The sequence below is a fragment of the Gadus macrocephalus genome, chromosome 1, assembly GCF_031168955.1.
Source record: "Gadus macrocephalus chromosome 1, ASM3116895v1".
Classification (NCBI taxonomy): Eukaryota; Metazoa; Chordata; class Actinopteri; order Gadiformes; family Gadidae; genus Gadus; species Gadus macrocephalus.
Genome location: NC_082382.1, coordinates 4,419,986 through 4,442,537, shown reverse-complemented (window position 1 = coordinate 4,442,537; position 22,552 = coordinate 4,419,986). Strand labels below are relative to the sequence as shown.

The 22,552-nt window shown below is 45.4% G+C and overlaps 2 protein-coding genes across 2 annotated transcripts in view; both read right to left on the bottom strand.

The window, feature by feature from the left end:
- The window catches only part of slc41a1 (solute carrier family 41 member 1), a 12,575-nt gene extending 11,793 nt beyond the window's left edge, over positions 1-782 (bottom strand). Inside the window, exon 1 of the mRNA XM_060055124.1 lies at positions 683-782. Within this exon, the coding sequence (XP_059911107.1) occupies positions 683-782 (100 nt within the window). The remainder of the gene's footprint in view (positions 1-682) is intronic.
- A 5,770-nt stretch (positions 783-6,552) lies between these two features.
- klhdc8a (kelch domain containing 8A) overlaps positions 6,553-22,552 on the bottom strand; it is a 56,989-nt gene continuing 40,989 nt past the window's right edge. The window contains exons 4-9 of the mRNA XM_060063433.1: positions 20,951-21,161; positions 18,041-18,205; positions 16,955-17,173; positions 11,080-11,181; positions 10,525-10,673; positions 6,553-9,254 (exon numbers count right to left, since the gene is read on the bottom strand). Coding sequence (XP_059919416.1) covers positions 9,201-9,254; positions 10,525-10,673; positions 11,080-11,181; positions 16,955-17,173; positions 18,041-18,205; positions 20,951-21,161 — 900 coding nt within the window. The 3' untranslated portion in view covers positions 6,553-9,200. The remainder of the gene's footprint in view (positions 9,255-10,524; positions 10,674-11,079; positions 11,182-16,954; positions 17,174-18,040; positions 18,206-20,950; positions 21,162-22,552) is intronic.

Below are 22,552 nucleotides of genomic sequence, written 5' to 3'. Positions count from 1 at the left end.
ACACACACACACACACACACACACACACACACACACAAATATAAAAGTTACTGTCGGTGGAAATGGTAAAAAGAAAAAGACATGACACTAAAATCAACGATACATATTAGTTCACTGAGCTATGGACCCTGTAGGTTGGGGACAGCGTAACTGTGGACATCCCCCCCCCCCCCCCCCCCCCCCCCCCGAAACACTATTTAGTAGTCAGGACAAATCCCCTGGAACCCAACATGGCACAGACGTAAATTAGTCCTCTCCGGTCCGGTCTGAATGGGAGAACCCTCCTCTCTATTCCTGCAAGTTCCTCCAGCACACCGCGAGGAGAACCCAGTCCATTAACACACCATGCATCCCATAATTATAATATATAATAGTAGTCCTACCAAAATCCTTGACATCAAATGCAATATTTTCTCCAGCAGTGGCGAATCCAATCATGTCGCTGTATCCTACACCACTGTTTGTCTATTGTCCTCCTATAAGTGATGCTCTGGATTCCAATAGACGAGGAAGTAAGACCCGCTTTTCTTATAATACGCCTCATTCCGTATTATAAGACGAGCGGGTCTTACTTCCTCATATTGTAATAGCCTAACAACGTCAACGGCGCGCCTTTACGCAGTAGACCTGTCCAGCAGGCGTTAAGGTCTACAGATACAGCAGAGGTATCAGAGGTGTGTACCTGGTAGGACGATTGTCTCCTTGAGGCTGCAGGCTGCAGGCTCCGCTTCTCCCCCTAGCACCGTGCTCTGGCTGCAGACGTAGAGGATGCCGGTACGCATGCTTTAAGTAGGCTCCGGTAACGTCCCGCTTCCGTGTTAATCGTTAACCCTCCGCGGTAGGCTGCTACTTGCCCCGACCCGTCACAATTTTCCAATTATTAGTCCGTCCGATGCGAGAAGAGCGTTTATGATAACTATTCGGTGAGGACAGGAAGTCACTAAGGCGGATCCTCCCCCCCCCCCCCCCCCCACACACACACACACACCGTCAAACACACCACACACACCACACACACACACACACACACACACACACACACACACACACACACACACACACACACACACACACACACACACACACACACACACACACACACACACTAGCACACTTACAAAGACACACACATACACACACTTATTGTACCCTGTTTGTGTGCGTGTGTGCATGTTTGTGTGTGTGCACATGCCCGTGATGGTGTACAGCAGAGTGCACTTGGTGGTGAATGCCTGTGGTGGTGCCAGTCTCCGCTGATTCTAGTTATCAACAGACCAAATGGGTTTTCATTGTAAGAGCCCATTCCGAGTTATCTATGGATTTTATTTCATGTAGCAACTAGGTGCATGGGTTGTCGCTCATCCATCAACACGTTTAAAGAGTAAACTCTTATGTAAGTGGTTGTTCAGTGCTGATGATCTTTAACCTTAGAATAACAAGGATGGGGTGTGTGTGTGTGTGTGTGTGTGTGTGTGTGTGTGTGTGTGTGTGTGTGTGTGTGTGTGTGTGTGTGTGTGTGTGTGTGTGTGTGTGTGTGTGTGTGCGTGTGTGTGTGTGTATGTGTGTGTGTTTGTTGGGGTTGGAGGTCACAGAGTTTGACAGCATTTTTACCTAGGGATCATACACCCTAATGATATCCAGGGGGAACCAGCTGCCTGTTTGGATATTATTGTGGTCGTTTTGGTAACCCTGGTGATAACTCTAGGAATGGCTGGGTGTCTGTCAATCCAGTACAGGATACTGGTGACTTTTCAGTGAATATCACCTCCCATCTGGCCTGGTTAGTTATTACTGTGTATGTACTGCAATGTGTCGACCGGCAGATGGAAACCTCTTTTGTGATGAGGAAATCATTGGCGAGAAGAATGTGTCCCATTTTGTGGGTTGTTAAGAAAAATATAACCTGTTTAAAAGTCCAACATGGTGTTTGTTGAGGCTAAGACGGCAGCTACTTGTCTAACTAAAGGGACATTGGTGTTAATGATCACAAACCTTTTTCCGACTTGGGTAAGGCGCTGATGTTTGTTACGTATTAGTGGTGTTTATTCTGCATAAGGTCGGGAGGAAGTGGACAGTTGACTTAAAAGACTTACATAATGATAGGATGGATGTTTTTATGTTGATGACCCTCAAAAATGCAATCATTTGCAGAGCAGAACACCGGTCCATTTGGGGTCAGATTATGGTGCTACAACTGGATTATCAAACTGCAGGTGAAATAACTCACATAATGCCAATATCATTGTGTGAGATTAAACAACCAACAAAACCCAATCCGGCAATAAATTACTTTTTCCAATCCTCATTGAATTGTTTGTGTCCTTTTGGTCGGTTGAGGACATAACACGACTAAATTTAACTACTGTGTTGATTTCAATTAACTGGAAAGTACAACATTTGTCATTTTACACAATTCTTGGTTAAAGACTGTAGCATAGTAAAGTGGTTCAATTTCTCCAGTAAAGGGATGGTTGGCAGGTGCTTTGCTTCCCGGTTATTTCTAGCAATAACATTTGTATATTATTGTGAATTAAAGTGGTTTAGCTTTGGTGTCAGTGGCCGTGTTATGAAGACAATGCTTTACAACAATGAAGTTCTGTGACTGGTTCACCACACCCTTTGGATGCAACATACAAAGATGTCAGTTCTAGGGATTTCACGTGCCATTTCACACGATAATTTCGCAAAGAAAACGGTTGGATGGTAATTAATATGAACCTATACTAATGTTGAGTTCAGTTTGGTCTCTAAGTTTAGAGTTAACATTATGTAATATTAACATACACGTGAATATACCTTGAGGATAGTCATATACAACAATGCAAATCTACTGAAAGGCTGAACCGGTTATATTTGCAAATTACATTATGGTTTTTGAACACACCATTCAAGTCCAACATCCTGTTTGAAACACTTCAAACCATTGCCTATGGCCTCAATTGACATAGTAACCAATGAAATACAATATTCACACTTTAGTCTCAGAATTCTTAGCTCCCATTGCACATCTTACTCTAAAATAATGGTTAGGGTCTTGACCTGCAAATCAATTTGGTTAGGGAAATATTCAAAGCAATGTAAATAAATGGTCAATTTTTTAGTATAACACAAGGGACAGCCGCTCAAAATCAAAAAAATATTAAAAAGCCTTCCTCTTGATCTGAGCGTTTGTATATTTATGACTGATTGGATTGTCCACAGGGCCTTTCATTGTCTACGTTGTAGTGAGTCCACAGTACATTTATTGAATTTAGGATATAGAGTCAGATAGACAGCAGCTCGCCAGCTTCAAAAGGAACAAGCTGGATCCTCAGTGGCCTGGCTGGATCCTGTTGATGCCGTTTTGTGCGTGTTTCCGACATGCTTTCTAGTAGAAGGCCATTCAAACCCTGGTCTGAAGGTCTCCGCAGCGGCACAGGTTACCATAATTGTGCCCGGCGTGCAGGAATGCAGGTCCGGGAGAGAGTGGAAACTCACGGGTTAGTGGTTACACTTGCTTACAGCAATCAATAAGGTGCTCACAAAGAGACATGTGAGTGGTATACTGTACCTCCCACAGGAAGGGGACAACATGTGAGATACATGTGAGATAGTGGGGCTAGCCTTCTGCTAAATGGGAGCTCATTGAGGCCCAAGGGAGGAACACAAACAGGACTAGAGTTTGATCCTTTTGTATGAGTCCGATACAATATCATATATCATATTATATTATATGATTATATCATATTATACCATTTTGATAAAATTAAACATATGCTGAACCTGCTGTACTTAATACAAAAATATCAAAGTAAAGTGTTGAACGAAATATGTCTGAGGTTGTGTGTGGTAATCAGTTTGGACCAATGGCTCTCGACTGGACCAATGAGAGGACACAACAAAAAAGATCTGACCATTTAATGTTTCAGACAACATCTCACTTAAGTACTTCAACTATCAATAAAGTATGAGTGTTCCTGGATCTTCCCTTGGACAAAATGGCTGGATATGATGCATCCAAATGAAGAAGAGAAGAGAAGAGATAGCTAACTCCTGCTCTACGCAAAGATGTGTGCCGTCCTGGGCTCTGATTGGCTGGGGGTATGAGTGATCCTGATGGTTAATGATCCACCGTCTGTCCGTTTTTCCTTTCCCCCTTTCCCTAAACTAGTGAGCGAGGTGAGGACCGGACACAGAGAGCGATGCTGCCGGGCAGAACCTTAGGGAGAGTGGTTGCTCCTGGCAACGACTGGACCAGCCTGGGCCGGTTCTGGGCCATTTCTGTCCTGGGGGGCTTCTTCTTTGAGCCCGGAAGAATGTCAGGGGAAGGCGGTTGAGGCGCTGGGGGTAACTTGAAAACTTGGACGCAGTCCCTGCTTTCTGGTTGAATGGTTGTGCACCAATGACACTCCCTCCTCCTCCTCTCTCTCTTACATTCTGTCCTTGATCTACCGCTCTGACACATATTTTGGAAAAAAAATAATTCCTCAATGTTACGATCGTTAAATGCAACAGATTAAATGGGGTTCAGAAGGGATATGACAAAGACAGACATGCATTTTTATCACATGTCAAGACACACATAAAAACGTGTGAGATAGAGTGACAGTGACATGGACATACTGGCATTGAGTACGTGACCACAGGGGAACAGGAGTGCAGGGTCAGGGGGAAACACTACTTGTCTTTATGATATAGAGGTTAAGGAAACCAAATTAAGGCTGCCCCCCCCCCCCACACACACACACACACACACACCCAACCAAAAGGAGAACCCAGGATAAGAAAGGGTCTTTCAGTGATTACAGCATTCATTCTATAGGTTTGGCCGGTAGAATGCGGCACATTGGCTGCACAAATACAGGGCCAAGGGAAACCAGTCACCAACACATACAATACATTAAAAATATATATTATATTAGACTTTTTGAATATACCCTGAATTATATATTTGTTTTGTATCTTGGTATTAATGGGACAAACTATAAAGAGGTAAAATCAATTGGACCATGGATGAGTTGCTGTGCAGTGGATCGTTCCATTGGCTGTCGAGCTCCTGTACTTAGTACTCATGTCAATATGGAGAGCCACACTTCGCCCCTGAGGACACACTGATATTTCACAGGTTTAGACAGTAACAAGCTAAACTCACCAATTAACTAGGCTTGCCTTCCATCCTGGGCACGTACAGTGTGTGTGTGTGTGTGTGTGTGTGTGTGTGTGTGTGTGTGTCGGATAGAAGGTGGGTGAACAGTTACCTCCCGCAGTCACCACATGGTTCAGCCATTAATAAAAACACACATCATCGCCACATCATGGAGAGATGGAAAAAATAACAACTGAGAGAGGACAACATGGCAGCGTTTGTTTTAGGAACAGCTAAGAGTGCAGCTGGGGGTGCTTAATGGGGGGGGGGTGTCCTGCGTGATCATATCTGCAGCAGTAACTGAAGGTTAATCCAATCAAGGGTGTGTAGCCTGATACTCTTTGTTGTGTGTGTGCAGAGCCTTAAATCAAATGGCGTGCTAGAAATAACTGGTGTTAACGGGAGGGACGGAGACTTCCATCGTGTTCCTGTAGGGAAGGGGGGGGACGCGCATGAGGCGCTGAACACAGGGAGTCACGTTGACCTTTAAGAGCAGGCAGTACATCACATGCTGTGGCCTTTGAGCCTCAACACTCGCTTCAGTCGTACAGCAGGTCATACCATTAGGGTCGTAGGTCAGAGTTTGGAAGAGCAGCCTATTGTGGGACGTAGAGGGAACAACACATGGCAGGTAAATGGTAAATGGACTGCATTTATAGAGCGTTTTCTAACCAGTGGCCACTCAAAGCACTTTAAGATGTTGCCTCGCATTCACGCACTCATTCAAGGATGCATTCACACACTGACGGCGGAGTCAACCACGCAGGGCGACAGCCAGCTCGTCAGGAGCAGTCAGGGTGAGGAACCTTGCTCAGGGACACCTCGACGCTCAGCTAGGAGGAGCCGGGGATCGAACTAGCAATCTTCCGGTTACCAGCCAACCAGCTCTAGCTGCTGAGCTACATGCCGCTCCAAGTACACCACACCACACGACAGGGGCGGAATGGAACCTGGTTAGGGACGCCGTGATTTGGTTAGAGTATGGGACACACACGTTGAAAGAGGCCGTACCTGGCTTGACCAAGGAGTAAACGCAAGGCAGTGGAAATAAACCTAACACCAGTTACTTGAAGAAACAGTGGTTCGTTTTTTTTTATGTATTTTGTTTAAACAAGCAAATTTGTTATACTGCCGCAACAGAAGTGCTGAACACCACCTTTGAATCGTTTCGGGTCCAGAAAAGTCCTCTTCAAAAAGATACTGTTCAAATACACCTGTTGTAGATTACAGCACCCGACGGCTGGAAATAAATGAGCCAACCATGAGACTCCTCATGTGGACTCTGCAGGGATAGGAACGGTGAGGCACCCTGGATGTGAATGGAAGAATCAATACTGTGGGAAACAGACCAGACCTGAAAGTAGCAGTGAGCACATTTGGAACAAGATTCAGAGAAAGTGAGCCACAAACCACTCATTTCTAAAACATTTGTATAGGCTTCAAAATGTTTATTTTTAAGAAGTATCTTTGCCCAAATCCACCGTTTACAAACAAGGATGTCTTTGTTCTGTATTGAAGAAAAAATATTAATATACAAGGATTTTTCTGTTGCACAAATAATCACATCAGTGAAACATGCTAGTAAGCTCAATGATCCATCATGAAGTTACAATTAAGATTCAGCTGCTCCATTCAAACCCCATTTTTATTATATTCATCTATTGATCGCCCTCTGTGTCTCTCCAAGTTATGAATCAGTGTAACGATATTGCTGTATCACAATGTTTAATGAAAGTGAATCTGGGTTGGTTGCACTCCACACATTTCCTAGAGGATTAAGACATTAAACATGTTTTGTGTTTTGTGTTTCAATACAGTATTCTTATAGCATCTGTGATACGTACAAGAAAAACCTAAATTCATCAGTGTATGTATTTCTCCCGACCCCCCTCCACCCAGGACCTGTGCCCCAGGTCGTCGTGCCTTATTGCTCTAGTGGTTGGGAGGCCTCCCCACGTGTGGAAACACCACGCAGCCCACATACACAGGGTACAGGGGAGGTGTTCAAAACCCAATCTGCCTCACCTCAACGCAACCAACGGTAGAACGTCTGAAACCAATGAGATACACCTTGCAATTAAATCAAGCGAGCTTGTTGCATCCTTTGTGTTTATAATAAAATAAACAGCCTTTGTTCGCCATCAGCATTGACCCCCACCTTGGCTCTTAGGCGCATAATGTACAGCACAGCACACAACCGGATTGCCAAGGTGTCTACTTAAATCACGAGAGGATTCATAATGGCTACTAGATATGATCCTGGCTTCACATGGCTTTAAAGAGGATACTAGTTACAGGCAAGACCACAGAAGTGGCACCTCTAATATGGGGTACCTCTTAGCATTGTTAATAGAACAATAGTATATAAATAGTCATTTATATATACTGCATACTGGGTAGGGCACAAGTTACTTTATATTATATTCAACAAGTTACGGCTCTATTCTATAAAACTGTAACAAGTTGCAGTCCTGTTCTAGAAAACTAACTTTAACAGCATGATGGGGTGGGTTCCTTGATGGCCATCCTTAGGTATTTGGTGACACTTAGTGGTTAGAAGGGAGAATACAAGTCCTACAATTATTCCTGAACATTACATTTTCTCAGGAATGTATAGGAATACACATCAATTTTCAGCCCAGAACACGAAATACAAATCCCTTGCATGTGCGCAAGTGCCTTCCCCTCATAGCCTCGAGTTAGACACTCACAGTGCTTGGCTTAGCATTTTTCATTGGCATCAAAAGTGTTCACTTCCACGGTGCAATGTGAAACAACCAACAAGATGACAACAATGAGGCAAAAACCCAATGAGGACTAAGGAGAATCAGCTAAGAAGAGAAAATGATTTTGAACAGTAATCATTAAAAAATATACATTATAGGACTACATTTGACTAACTTCCATTGACTTTCAATAGGCTACAATACTGAACCAATAAACTGAGATTGTCATCTGACAATGTGTAGAATTAGTACACAATGTCATTTGTTTTATAAAGCTGAAAATAAAAAAGGTATATTGCTGTAGTTTATGGAAACATCAACAAAGAACAGGTTACACTATAGAAACACATTTTGCTGTGAGTAAGCAGTCCAACCCTTAGATGTGCTCGATGAAAAGATCAGATGTATAAAACATAGAGAATTGTTGAACGACAACACATCGATGAGGCCTCATGTGTTGACATTTCAAAATAGTAGCCGTTCAGGGAACCACAGCCAGAGGGTGCTATTCTCTATCGTGCAAATGTACACTTAAGTGTGCTCTTGTGTTCTTAAAACTAAAAAATTGTATTTGTGTTAAAATGCCATGCTCTTGCGATGCGCTGCTCTACAAAACACTCCAACCCCCGGGAGGGTCTTGGAGCTGCCAGCATCAACACACACTAACGTAGAAGTCGTCCTCTAGAGCCTCCACAGCAGAAAATGCTTCCGCAAATAAAACTAAATAACCTTGTTGTCATTCGTACCTTATTAGTGCACGTTGTTGAGTGTAGAGGCTAGCAGAGCGAAACAATACTTCTTAAAAAAGAGCCAGCTACTCAATCCGTGTGTGTGTGTGTGTGTGTGTGTGTGTGTGTGTGTGTGTGTGTGTGTGTGTGTGTGTGTGTGTGTGTGTGTGTGTGTGTGTGTGTGTGTGTGTGTGTGTGTGTGTGTGTGTGAGAGAGTTTACGCGCGCGCGTGTGTGTGTATTTGCGCGTCTTCTCTTAATGTAATTGTCCTCCAGCTCCACCAGGGGGCAGTATTGTCCTTGACCATGGACCTATTAGGTAAAACCCCATCTTCCAATCCATCTGTAACCATCGCTCCTCCATCGCAAGAGTGTAGGATTCAGGAGCTCGAGCTATTGGGTGCAAGCGATTATCCCTCTCTAACACCTAATCATCTCTAACCTTCGACCTAAACATTTCCTGTAACTTGATATACTTAGGTAGGCCCTATATAGTAAACCATCTACCTTATCAATACCTAAAGTAAATCAACCCTAATGCATTATGGGAAATATGCATCACAAAAGCCCATGGAATGGCTCTGGGAGTGAGGATAGACAGAACATAGTCGTACTTAGGGGACTACAGGTACTCTTCCTCTTTCACATAGAGGATCTCATGGGCATTGCTGGGAACCTATGGAGACAAAGAGAAGCAATAAGGCTGGATATAATACATAATACACAACATACATAAAATACATACATATATATATATACATATACACACACACACATATATATCTAATACATGCATGATAATGACAAGAATATAGCCTTTATCAAAGAGGTGTCATTGAAGGAGAAACCAATGTTTCTCATGTGGCTAACTGGGTCGGATGCTTTTACGAACCAGGACAAATTGTTCTGTGTTTTCTTTGATGGTTTATGTTTCCTGGTACATATAAAGAGCAGACCCATCACTAGTGCTATGCACAACATACATGTCCTCTGATCATGGCTCTATGAAAAGGGTATATGATAGGTGTTTAATCCCTGTTTATGATTACCGGGTGATAATTCCAGACCGAACATTGCAGCTTTTGCGAGCCTATTGCATTGAATGCACTATAGAGATATTCTACATCAGGGGTCATCAGTTAGCAGCCTGTGGGCCAGATCTGGCTCGCTAGCACTATTTATCTGGAAACCCCCCATCCTCCAAAACACTAGATAAGTAAAATACAAAAATCAATGTTTTATAAATGACATTACCCTGTAATTATCTGGAATCTATCAAATATGTGGAAGCTAAAATTTCACAATAAGGGTACATCCATTAAGTAAAATTTGTTAATGCAGAAATAATAATGAATAAACTGTTAATTAACAATTAAGTAATGGCCTAATAATAGTGTTTATATAGTGCACAACTAAAGTAAAGTGTTTAATCATTATATCCTTTTGGTTCGGTATTACAAACGGTAATATTGAAAACTGTCCCACTTTCATGGTCGATATTGAATCAATATTAGACATTGATATTGTGTGTGAGGGAGGGCAAAACGACTGCATCGGGCCCCAACTGCATTTTCAAATGTGTACTGTGTGTCGGCCCTGTGGCTGGATGGAAATGTAAAGATGCTATAATCATTTACAATGCCACATAAACAAATAAACTGATCAAAAAGACCCACGTTCTATACGTTTACTGGTCTTGTAGACACTTATCCCTGTGTCCAGTACTGAACACTGATCCCCGTGTCCTGTACTGAACAGTGATCCCCGTGTCCTGTACTGAACACTGATCCTCGTGTCCAGTACTGAACACTGATCCCCGGGTTCAGTACTGAACACTGATCCCCGGGTTCAGCACTGAACACTGATCCCCGGGTTCGGTACTGAACACTGATCCTTGTGTTTGGTACTGAACACTGATGCCTGTGTTCGGTACGAGTATGGCTCACCTGGTTGACTCCTCCCACCACCAGGAGGCGGTCTCTGATGACCAGGGAGGAGGCGGAGCAGCGGGGAACCGACATGGGAGCCAGTCGCTCCCATTTCTTCTTCTGGGGGTGGAACGCCTCCACTGTGCCCAATGCCGATGGCTCATGACCTGCCCCCCCCCCCCCCCCCCCCCCCCCCCAAAGTAATACATACACAGGTACAAATACAAAAACAGACACACAAAAACACAGACACAGCAGAAACTGAAAAGTGGCCCTTTTTCTGGGTTTCCCAAACTGTTCCGATCTGCAAACCGGGCCTTTCTGAAAAAGGATATAACCTAGGATCATCCACTCATGAATGGTGTAGAGGCCTGACCCCACCAAGGGGCACAAACAGACGGCAATAATGAGATTTCTCTTGCCGCTTGTTCAATCTAAACGTTGAAATAGCTAGACCCTCCACACACTTTAAGTGTTTTGAGCTGCAGTCCCTCCTCGATGGCGGTAGAAGTTCTACTCTAACACGGACTCAACCGTTCCAACCAGGGCCAAAGGTGGATGGTTATGACCTACCCAGCCCCCCCGCCACGACCATCCTGCCGCGCAGGAACGCCGCTGCGAAGTCTGCCCTCTTCGTCTTCATCGGCAAGGTGTCCTCTGATTTAAGCCACGCCCCTACAGGAACAACGCAGGTGAATAACAGTCAGGGCTCTTTGTTTAGGTGGTTGCTTCAGTCCATTTGTATGCAAGCTACGGCCAGGTCTCCGGTGTCAGAGACAGCTTAGACACTCGGCACTGGTTGTACCACTAGTCGGACAGGATGCCAATGAACTTTCAGCCTGTTCTTTTTATTATCTTTATTTTAACCTTTGCCAGAGGCCAGCGGTGGTTGGTCATTAATCACAGACACACACACACACACACACACACACACACACACACACACACACACACACACACACACACACACACACACACACACACACACACACACACACACACACACACACACCTGTGTTACACATGTGACAAGGACACACAAAGGTAAAGACCAACACTGGGTCGGAGGAGGAAAAGTTTGAGAGCTGTACCCCCCTTCGGACTTCCCCGCTCCTCTCCTGATAGCCTGAAGATGGACACTCATAGTGCTTGGCTTATTGGTTCATTCTCTTTTGTACCAAAACACATTAAGATGCATTTACAAAACTGCAGCATGGCCAAAATGAGCTGGTAGTGGGGGTGAGGAGAATAATCAACGAGAGAGAGAGAGAGAGAGAGAGAGAGAGAGAGAGAGAGAGAGAGAGAGAGAGAGAGAGAGAGAGAGAGAGAGAGAGAGAGAGAGAGAGAGAGAGAGAGAGAGAGAGAGAGAGAGAGAGAGAGAGAGAGAGAGAGAGAGAGAGAGAGAGACTGGTGTCTAAAAGAGAGACTTTTTCAAAATGCTGAGGCTGCTTTTAAGCCATTTTCGGTTTATTTATTTATTAAAATTAATTTAATAGCATTGTTGTTGCCGGGGCTTGTTTGTCTGAAGGAAAAAATAAATGAGTGCAGGTCTGGGCGAATCGTGACTGTGTAGGAGGAACGGTAACTTGGTAAAGAAGAGAAAAACATGGAAGGAGATGAGGAGGGGGGGGTGAGAGAGATGGTGAGATTAATTATTATAATAAATAAAGAGCTGAGAAGGAGAATTGAAAGAAGAAATGGAGAGTACCAGTCAAATGAGAAGAGGGGGCGAGAGAGGGCTAGATGCAGGGAAAATGTTCAATGTACAGTGAGGACAGACAGACAGACAGTGGATCATACACCATGAAACAGTCCCATCTGTTGGTGTCGTGTTGTATAACTACTTCAGTATAGATACCTCAGATAAAAAGAGTCCAGTAGCCCTAAGCCTGCGCATATAGTTTCTCGGTCAGATGCGAGTTTCATTCCGTCGTACCGGTGCTGTTTTTGAAGTATTTATTTAAAGGAGAAAAGCTCCAGTTTTGATTTCATATCCTTGAGTGCTCTCTCCTATTCCACTGTATTTGCTCCTGGGAGAAATGTTCACTGCTATCCAGGTTCTCCATGGGTTTTCTGAACATTTAAAGGGGCTTTTCCCTTTGCTGTTATATGCCGCATGTATACATGTTTTACGTCTGCAAAGATGGAAAAATCGAAGTCCAAGCCAGGGGGAGCATTCACACCCACCGAGAATGCCCCTCAATAAGTGCCTGAAGCATGTTTACGCTCAAACTTTACTTCCGTAATATTGTGACGTCAGACTGCAGTGGGAGGTGCTGAAGTGCAGAAGTCCCGCCTCCTGGCTACTCGCAGTGTTTACAACTTCTCAGGGGTGTGAACTTGCAGACACACGCGTAGAAAGTTCAGCAAACAATCGCAACAGACTGGGCGTGCTGACCAATAACAGCAGACTGGGCTATTCGGGAGGGGAGCCTTAAAGTATTAAGGTGCGAACACACCAAGCGCGTACCTCGCGTACCATGTACGTGCGTAACGCAGCGAAAATGTTGCTTGACCATTTTGTGTCAAAAATGGTCAGATACGCGCGTATGCATACGCGCGTAGATGAGACCGCCCAAAACTCCCCCCCCCCCCCCAGCCTGTGGCTGCGCTGGATTAAGGAGTCCGAGGAAGGAAACCCAAACGCCGCCGTGTTTGGATGGATGATAGAGCTTGGATCGGGTTAGATTAAATAATCTCGGATATAAATAACAATAATCGGGTTAAATAACTTCACATGGTGTGTCTGGTGTGTTTCCAGCATTCGTAGTGTTGATCAGCAGAGAAATAGTCCGCCAAGACGTTGAGGTTGCTTAGCAATCAGAGACTCTGTCCATGCAAGTGAACGGAGCGTTCACTCTTCGTCATAACTATCAAACCAAACATCCTTCACATTCACCGAGCGAACATTATGAGAGTAAAATGCACATTTCTCGCTAGAAATGTTTCCATAAACGCATTTAATGGCGTAACTATGTTACTATTTCCACTCAGAATAAAGAAAGTTGCCGGCCGTGGCTGCCATGGACATGGCTGCTCTGGAGTCCGAGGTAGGAAACCCAAACGCCGCCGTGTTTGGGTGATAGAGTTTAGATCGGGTTAGATTAAATAATCTCGGATATAAATAACAATAATCGGGTTAAATAACTTCACATGGTGTGTCTGGTGTGTTTCCAGCATTCGTAGTGTTGATCAGCAGATATATAGTCCGCCAAGACGTTGAGGTTGCTTAGTAACCAGAGACTCTGTCCATGCAAGTGAACGGAGCGTTCCCTCTTCGTCATAACTATCAAACCAAACATCCTTCACATTCACAGAGCGAACATTATGAAAGTAAAATGCACATTTCTCGCTAAAAATGTTTCCATAAAAGCATTTAATGGCGTAACTATGTTACTATTTCCACACAGAATAAAGAAAGATGTCGGCCGTATGCTTCTGTCAAGCTCACTACTCTCTGCCAGTGACGTCGGGTCAAGCTCAACGCTGATTGGCTATTGCGGCGCGTATGAGCGTAAAAAGTTCAATTATTTGAACTCCTCGCGTACATGTACGCGCGTATATGTACGCGCGTATATGTGCGCGCGTATATATACGCGCGTATATGTACGCGCCTCATACGCCCCTACAGCGAGTAAAATGTTGCTTGGTACGCATGATACGCGTGTACGCACCTCATACGCGCGTAAACCAATGCTTCCCTATGGAAAAATTGCAGATTTTATATGCGTGGTACGCAGGTAACGCGTTTGGTGTGGCCGTACCTTTATGATAGAAATCAGACCGTATTGGAAAGACGCTGAAATTGGTTTTGCAAAGATGAACAGTGTGAAAATGATAAGGGGTATTTTAAACATACAGGCTTGTAATCCCATTTTAGAAGTACCCCCCAAATGCAAATATGAACTCTAAAAAAGCGTGATCTGGGATCTTTAAGTTCGATACAGGGAGAGAAATTGCTTAAAAACATCCCTGAGCGACCGTGAACATACACCAATCAATTGGGTTGTAGCACTTCTAAGTTTGCCTCTGAAAATCTAATTTTGATTTTGATAAAGGTCAATAGGCAATATTGATTATCGAGCAGTGCGATGAATGTACCATATAGCGTTACTGCGGCTAGTATAGCAACACCTTCTGGTAGCCATTTCTACTGAGTATGGCTTTGCCATGCAAGCCAAATTCACTAGGAGAATCTTTGGTGTTTGTGCCTTTTTGTCTGTAGGTGTGTGTGTGTGTGTGTGTGTGCGCGCGTGTGTGTGTGTGAGGTCTAAACAAAAATGTGTGAGATGTATTGGAGAGGGTGGATAATAATAAAGCAATCTGTTTCTGGATCTTCTGTAATTTATCCGGCTCGCTTGCTCTCCAAGTCTCGCTCGCTCTCACAGTCTCGCTCGCCCGCTCATCTCTCATCTCATCTCTTCCAAGAATTTGATTAGAGAGGGAGGAATGAGATGGAGCGGGGGAGGTTTATGCTGCCTCCCACCGTGTGTGTGTGTGTGTGTGTGCGTGTGTGTGGTTGAACACTGGCATTGGGGGATGTTAATCTGAATGTGACGAAAGCATAAATGAGTACTTAGCTGTGTGTGTGTGTGTGTGTGTGTGTGTGTGTGTGTGTGTGTGTGTGTGTGTGTGTGTGTGTGTGCTAGGTGTGAGGCTCTTTTGATTGGTTCAATTGTCTTAACACAAACACACTTACTCAAACATGCTGACACACACACACAATTACACACACACACACACACTTAGGCAAACACACTCACACACACACGCACACACACACACACCTCCAACTTGTACGTTGACATTCATACCTCCGTCGCGCCTCTTATTTGTGTTTCATTCGGCAGACTCCATAGCCCGACCAATCTCAGACCGTCTAAAATGAATTATCGATTCTCTGCCTTGTAGACTTTTAACATTTGTCTCCATTTGTTCACCGGCTGCTATCCCAGTGTCCTCTGAAGGGGGACACAGGACGAATCCTTTACCAAGGATAAGGGCACAGAGTACCATGCGTAGAATATCACCTCAATGACAGAGATGGTGCTTCCGCTACTAGAAAACATGGCATCACTGTCAAGGTTACCTCAGAAGCTAGGCACAAGTTAATGTTCCTTTTTCTAGTGGTGTCATTCAACACCGAGTGTGTACTGGACCGTCCTTCTTGGACGTCCTACATTGTTGCTCTTTGTTCATTGTGTCGCGTTCTTCTTTTTCCTTGGATTTATTAGCAGGCTGCACTGTGTCGGGCTGCTATGAGGTCATGATGCTCACGTAGCTGCCGCGGCTATCGGCATCCGGATTTAACCCCGCCCTACCATAAGGGTACTGTCGGGGCAAGCCGTAACTGAGCTGGGCCAAACCGCACCTTGGGCCAAGGCGTGCTGGGCCGAAGCGCAACCGCCAGTGGAAACACGGTATTACATTTGCATCGTGGGGTCATTTAGCAGACCTTTTAGCATGGTTCAAGAAGCATTCGATCAATAGTCGAGCCACTATGGAGTTGACTCCCTGCACGGCCGAGGTGAGTGGAGTGATGCAGAGGACCAGACGATGACGAGGAAGGCAAAACCTTCTTTATGTCATAATAATTGGAATTACACCATAGATAACGTTTTTCACTGCTCAGCTTTAAGGCCCATTCACACTCTACGGTAAATACGGATAGGAACCCTTTCGTCCGGTCCCGGAGGTCGTTTCGTCCTTCAGTGGGTCCGTCGCCTCTGAGCTTACGAATCCGGAGTGCTCTTGGAGGAGAAACTGCGCAATACCAACGGAAATCGAGGCGGCAGTATAGAGTCAGAAGTCCAACAATTCGCATAAATAGAGAGTAATATAATATCTGATATGTATATTAGATATAAATATTGCATTTAACATTTTATACTTGCATTATACTATATACCTGACCTTTTTATTTTGTTGTTCACCTGCTTTGGCAATGAGTTGTAACTGGTCATTTAAAATGGCGCAACATTTTGAGGAGAGAATCTGCGGGTTGGTGAGGGGTGTCACATACCACCCCCAGCAGACACAGCCTACACTTTTTGCGCCTTTTTTTTGCCAAATTCGGATGGCAGAAAAAAAAATCATCTCCTCTAAAGATGCCATGTTTGCGTTTGTCGATGCCGGTAATTTGTGACGCGACAGTCACTGCCCTCTAGAGGATGTATTGCGTAACATCCATAACAAGGCTGGAACCGGACGGAGGTATGAAGCGTAGTCCCGAAGACAACGTTTGGTACGGACGGACAAATTTCGTCCGGATCCGGAGGTATTAATCAGCCTTTGCAAGGAACCCCTAAAAGATCTACAAAGAATATGTTTAAATCACCAAAAATACAACCATGCTGCTTCTTACAACCGTGTGTTGATGTGACTCCCCCCACCCACCAACACCAACACCTCTCCACTGTGCCGTCACTACGCCCCCCCATTCCCTCACCGTGGCTGGTGTCAAAGATGTTGACGTTCTTGGTGAACTTGGAGCTCTGGTGGCCGCCGCCCTGGCGCAGCCCCCCCAGCAGGCACAGCCGGCCGGCACCGTCCCACAGCACGCCACAGTACGAGCGCTTGCAAGGCATGGTGGGTAATGTAGTCCAGGAGCGCGTCTCCGTGTCGTAGACCTCGAAGGCCTTGATGGGACGCTTGCATTGACGGCCGCCTGAGCATGGGGAGGAGACCCAGGAGAAGGAGAGCATGGGGAGGAGACCCAGGAGAAGGAGAGCATGGGGAGGAGACCCAGGAGAAGGAGAGCATGGGGAGGAGACCCAGGAGAAGGAGAGCATGGGAGGAGACCCAGGAGAAGGAGAGCATGGGGAGGAGACCCAGGAGAAGGAGAGCATGGGGAGGAGACCCAGGAGAAGGAGAGCATGGGGAGGAGACCCAGGAGAAGGAGAGCATGGGGAGGAGACCCAGGAGAAGGAGAGCATGGGGAGGAGACCCAGGAGAAGGAGAGCATGGGAGGAGACCCAGGAGAAGGAGAGCATGGGGAGGAGACCCAGGAGAAGGAGAGCATGGGGAGGAGACCCAGGAGAAGGAGAGCATGGGGAGGAGACCCAGGAGAAGGAGAGCATGGGGAGGAGACCCAGGAGAAGGAGAGCATGGGGAGGAGACCCAGGAGAAGGAGAGCATGGGGAGGAGACCCAGGAGAAGGAGAGCATGGGAGGAGACCCAGGAGAAGGAGAGCATGGAGAGGTGAAACAGGAGAAGAAGAGATCAGTAAATTAAATTCACTTTTTTTGTCCCACAAGGCATCCAGTCGCAGTCACCGCAACACGTTAGAACAGACAAGGGAAAAGAGCCTACAGGAAGCCTTTATAGGCTGAACAACATGTGTGGGTTAAGACATCCTGGGGTGAAATATACTAAAAACAAAAATCCACACGCACGCATCCCATGTCGGGTAGACATTTTCTGGGCTCTAACACACACACACACGCGCACACGCACACACACACACACACACACACACACACACACACACACACACACACACACACACACACACACACACACACACAGTCCTCACCGGCCACATAGAGCTTGTTGGCCAGCAGGTGTATGTTGGCGTCGTAGCGGGGAGAGGCCATGGGGGGCAGCTGGGCCCACACGTCCTTCCTAAGGTCGTACTGCTGCAGGATGGCTCTGGGGAGGAGATCCCCCCCCATCCCCCCTATGGCCAGGGCCCGCCCGTCTGGAGAGACACACACACACACACACAAACCCACCCACACACACACACACACACACACAGGCACACACAGACACACACAGACCGGCAGACAGAGAGACGGACAGGCAAGCAGACAGACACACAGGCCGACAGACACACAGACAGACAAACGCACAGAGAGACACACAGACCGGCAGGCAGACAGAAGGACACACAGGCAGACACACACAGGCAGGCAGACAGGCAGACCGACACACACAGACAGACACACAGACGCAGAGATAGACAGACACATAGACAGAGAGTTGGAGTGAGAGGAAAGCCTGTTCAATGGTAGTCTTGTGAGAACATCCAGATGTGTTTTGCAATGAATATCATTCTGTCCTTGACTGGGCAGCAATTGATTTCCACATGTGTGCTTCAGCTGATCAGATGAAATCACTGAATGATCTACTAGCTCCCCTCGCTCTGAAGCAGAACCATGTTCTCAATAGGACCCCACTAAGGTCCTTTCTGTGTTTTGGAGTAATGGAATATCAAAGTGGTATGGTCGGTGTAGGAGGTAGTTTCTTGTGCATATATTATTGTAAGATGCTGTGTTTGTATGTGTCCTGTACGTGTTTGTTGTACGTCCTTGCCCTGAATGTACACACTTGTTGTATGTTGTACGTCCTTGCACTTAAAAATAGTACTGAGCATTGTGTAGCATCTTATCTAGCTATCTTTGTTAAATATGGGGAATGGGTTAAAATAGCGATTGTTAGTGCTTGAAACTTGGTTCTATGAACAACCTTACTGTAACGACAGCGATATATTGTTTCTCCTTCTCACAAATGTATCCTCGCTTTGGATAAAAACATCTGCTAACTGCCCTAAGTGTAAATGTCCTACATGTAAAGGAGTTATGGCAATCAATGCTGCCGGTGTGGAGGCCATGGAGGCGTTGCTATGCAGTAGCAAAAAAACTTTTGACATTGGATGTATTCTGAACCTGCTCCAACATACATTATTATGTAATAATAACGAATAACCTGGTAATTTTCTCTTCATTTCAACAGATATTAATTTGAGCAAGAAGTATGTTTCCCCTGGATCTTTTATGTGAACCAGGCTGTAGACCTTGAGTAGACCTATTTTATTATTATTTGATTTATTTTTGTTTTCTATTTTTACAAGCAAGAAGCATCTGAAGAGCGCCCAGGCCAGCCCAGTAACGAAGGAAAGGAGCAAAGGACCTTTGAAAAGGACAGTCAGTACGAAAGCAGAACACTGCGTTTTCACTTGTTTTGGAGGTTCTGCTTAATATTTAAATCCAACAGTCAAGCAGACATTTTTGGTACGGCGGCATGACGATGACATGATATTTTTTGGATATGTAAAACGTGAAAAACGTCAATTGTTCGGAAACGGTGGAACCAAGGTAGTGATTGGAGAGTACTAATTTTCCAACTCTGACGCTGTCAAACTGTATGCTCATCTCTGCAGTTGCTAGGCACTCCGCTTGCTGCAAACATGCTCACACACACACACACACACACACACACACACACACACACACACACACACACACACACACACACCGACTTTAAGTTCTATAACTGCCTGAGGGAGACAGCAAGCCTCATCTTCCACACAGTCAGCCACATACAGAGTGTGTGCGCAGTTTCTGTGTGTGTGTCTTTGTGTCTGTGTGCGGCGACGTCTGATTGCGTGAGTTTCCATGTGTGCATGTCTGTGTGCGTGGATGTGTGATTGCGTGAGTTTGTGTGTGAGAGTGTGGAAACACCCACCTGCCAAGGGGCTAAAGGGCGATACAGGCTGTCTGTAATCAAGCAATCAACCAAGCAGCACTGAATAGTTAAACCACAGAGTGAGAGTTGGGGGTTCAACGCTGGCTGGCGTCGTTCAGGCACTGGCAAAATTCAAAAAAACATTAGCAATCAAGAGGAAAATAAACGCTTCTGAAAGTGTCAGTGAAGAACAGAACCATAAGTAAATTGTAAATGGACTGCATTTATACAGTGCTTTTCTAACCGGTGGCCACTCAAAGCGCAAGCACACATTCAACCATTCATGCACACTTTCAAACACCAACGGAAGGGTCAACCATGCAAGGCGACAGCCAGCTCGTCAGGAGCAGGTGTCTTGCTCACACCTCTCCACCTCGACATACCTCGGAGCCGAGGATCGAACCAGCAACCTCCTGGTTCCCAGCCAACCCCCTCTACCTCCTCTGCCACATGCCTCCCTCATGTCGGCGGTGAGCACCAAACCCTGTGAGCTGGAATATTGTCTGCATCCTATTCAACCTCACCATGTTCCTCCTCAACCACATTTGTACCTTAAGCCCAAGTGGTTGCTACACAACACACACCTTTCAGAGTGACGGCTGCTACACACATCTTTCACAATGACGGCTGCTACACACACCTTTCACAGTGACGGCTGCTACACACACCTTTCACAGTGACGGCTGCTACATACACCTTTCACAGTGATGGCTGCTACACACACCTTTCACAGTGATGGCTGCTACACACACCTTTCACAGTGATGGCTGCTACACACACCTTTCACAGTGATGGCTGCTACACACACCTTTCACAGGGACGGCTGCTACACACACCTTTCACAGTGATGGCTGCTACACACACCTTTCACAGTGACGGCTGCTACACACACCTTTCACAGTGATGGCTGCTACACACACCTTTCACAGTGATGGCTGCTACACACACCTTTCACAGTGATGGCTGCTACACACACCTTTCACAGTGATGGCCACGCCCATCAGAGCCTCGCGCAGAGAGCTCCTCTTCCTCCACCTGCCCTCCTCCGTGTTGTACACCTCCACCGCCTTCACAGGGCTCTGGTCCTCGCCCACCCCCCCCACCACCAGGATCTGCTTCCCCAGGACGGCCACGGCGGCCCCGGCCCGAGGGGTCGGCATGGCAGCCAGGCTGATCCATCGGTCGCCCTGCACAGAGAAAGAAGCCAACCAGAGAGAGAATTTAAACCTGCACTATGTACATTTACCATTAGCAACTTCTGGACCAGTTCATACAAAACAATGACATAGTGCAGGTTTAAAGAGTATGCCTTTAAAAAAAAAGTCTGAGGCAGGGCTGCCGGCTCCCTGTAACTGCCCCTTCCATTCGGATTGAATAAGATCAGGGGTGCCGCATAAACACTTAATACGTTCTCCTTAAAGCTAAATGTCAAGAGGCACTAGTCTCGAATGTAATGTATAGTGATATTGAGATAAACTGTCAGCGGGAACACTTTCTGAAGAGTGAACTAATCACTGAGATCAAACCTCAGGGACAGCACCATCTCTGGTGAAACCAGGGTAATTACAACCGGCAATTAAAGTCACATGGCACCAGTTTGATTAAATTGTAAATGAAAAAAGTGTCTGTTGCTTTCTCTTTGGCTTCATTTCAAAGTTTGATTACTGTTTAGCAATGATTTGGGTCTTTGACTAGGACATTTTACCTCACTATTGAAGGGCACCACCACACACAGTGATTATGACTGGCGACAAAATATCTTGCCAAAGGCTAAATCTTTTCTAGAGTTAAGCTGTTTACTGGCTTGGAGCGGTCAGTGTGACAGTAGGCGGAATGGCTGGCTGCCAGTCCACCCAGACGTGGGTTCTGATGAAATTCTATCAGGATCTGGCCCAAGTTCATGATGTGTGGCTTGTGCTCTACGATAATATAGAGGGCATCCTAGATTCTTTGGAATAAACAAAAGATAGACTGGACAACTTTCCACAGTTCGTAGCTCTGTCAAGGAATACCTCAATTTGTGAGTATACTCCCAGCAAGGCTGAGGACCAAATGAGCTATGAAGATATTATTGTAGCAAAAGTCTTTAGCATATGCACACAAGTCATAAATGTGTTACAGTAGATTTGAAATCGTCAATATTTTTTCTATCATTGTAAACACAAAATAGGGGGTACGAGTTCACATGTCCTTTGGTACAGGTGCACGAATCCTATCCTGTGCATCACAACTTGATCATGGTAAGATCAATGTTATTATTATTACTAAAGTTTCCGCTCAACCTCTCATTGTAATTAAACCCATAGCAATAATGTGGAAACCCCAGTCGATAATGTAACAAATTTCTGACCGCATATTATAATAACATTTTGCCTATAATGTTGCAACGCATAACAATTTGGTTCAACTATTACGTAATGAATCAAGCATAATCATTTCCTCCTTATGTTATGTAAGGAGGTTATGTAATTCTACTTATAAGCCGTTTTCACACATAAACACGTGCAGCTGTGAAGCTGTGCAGTGCTAACATTTAATTATTTTTTTAACCATTCAGGGAACAAAAGGCAACGAGCTG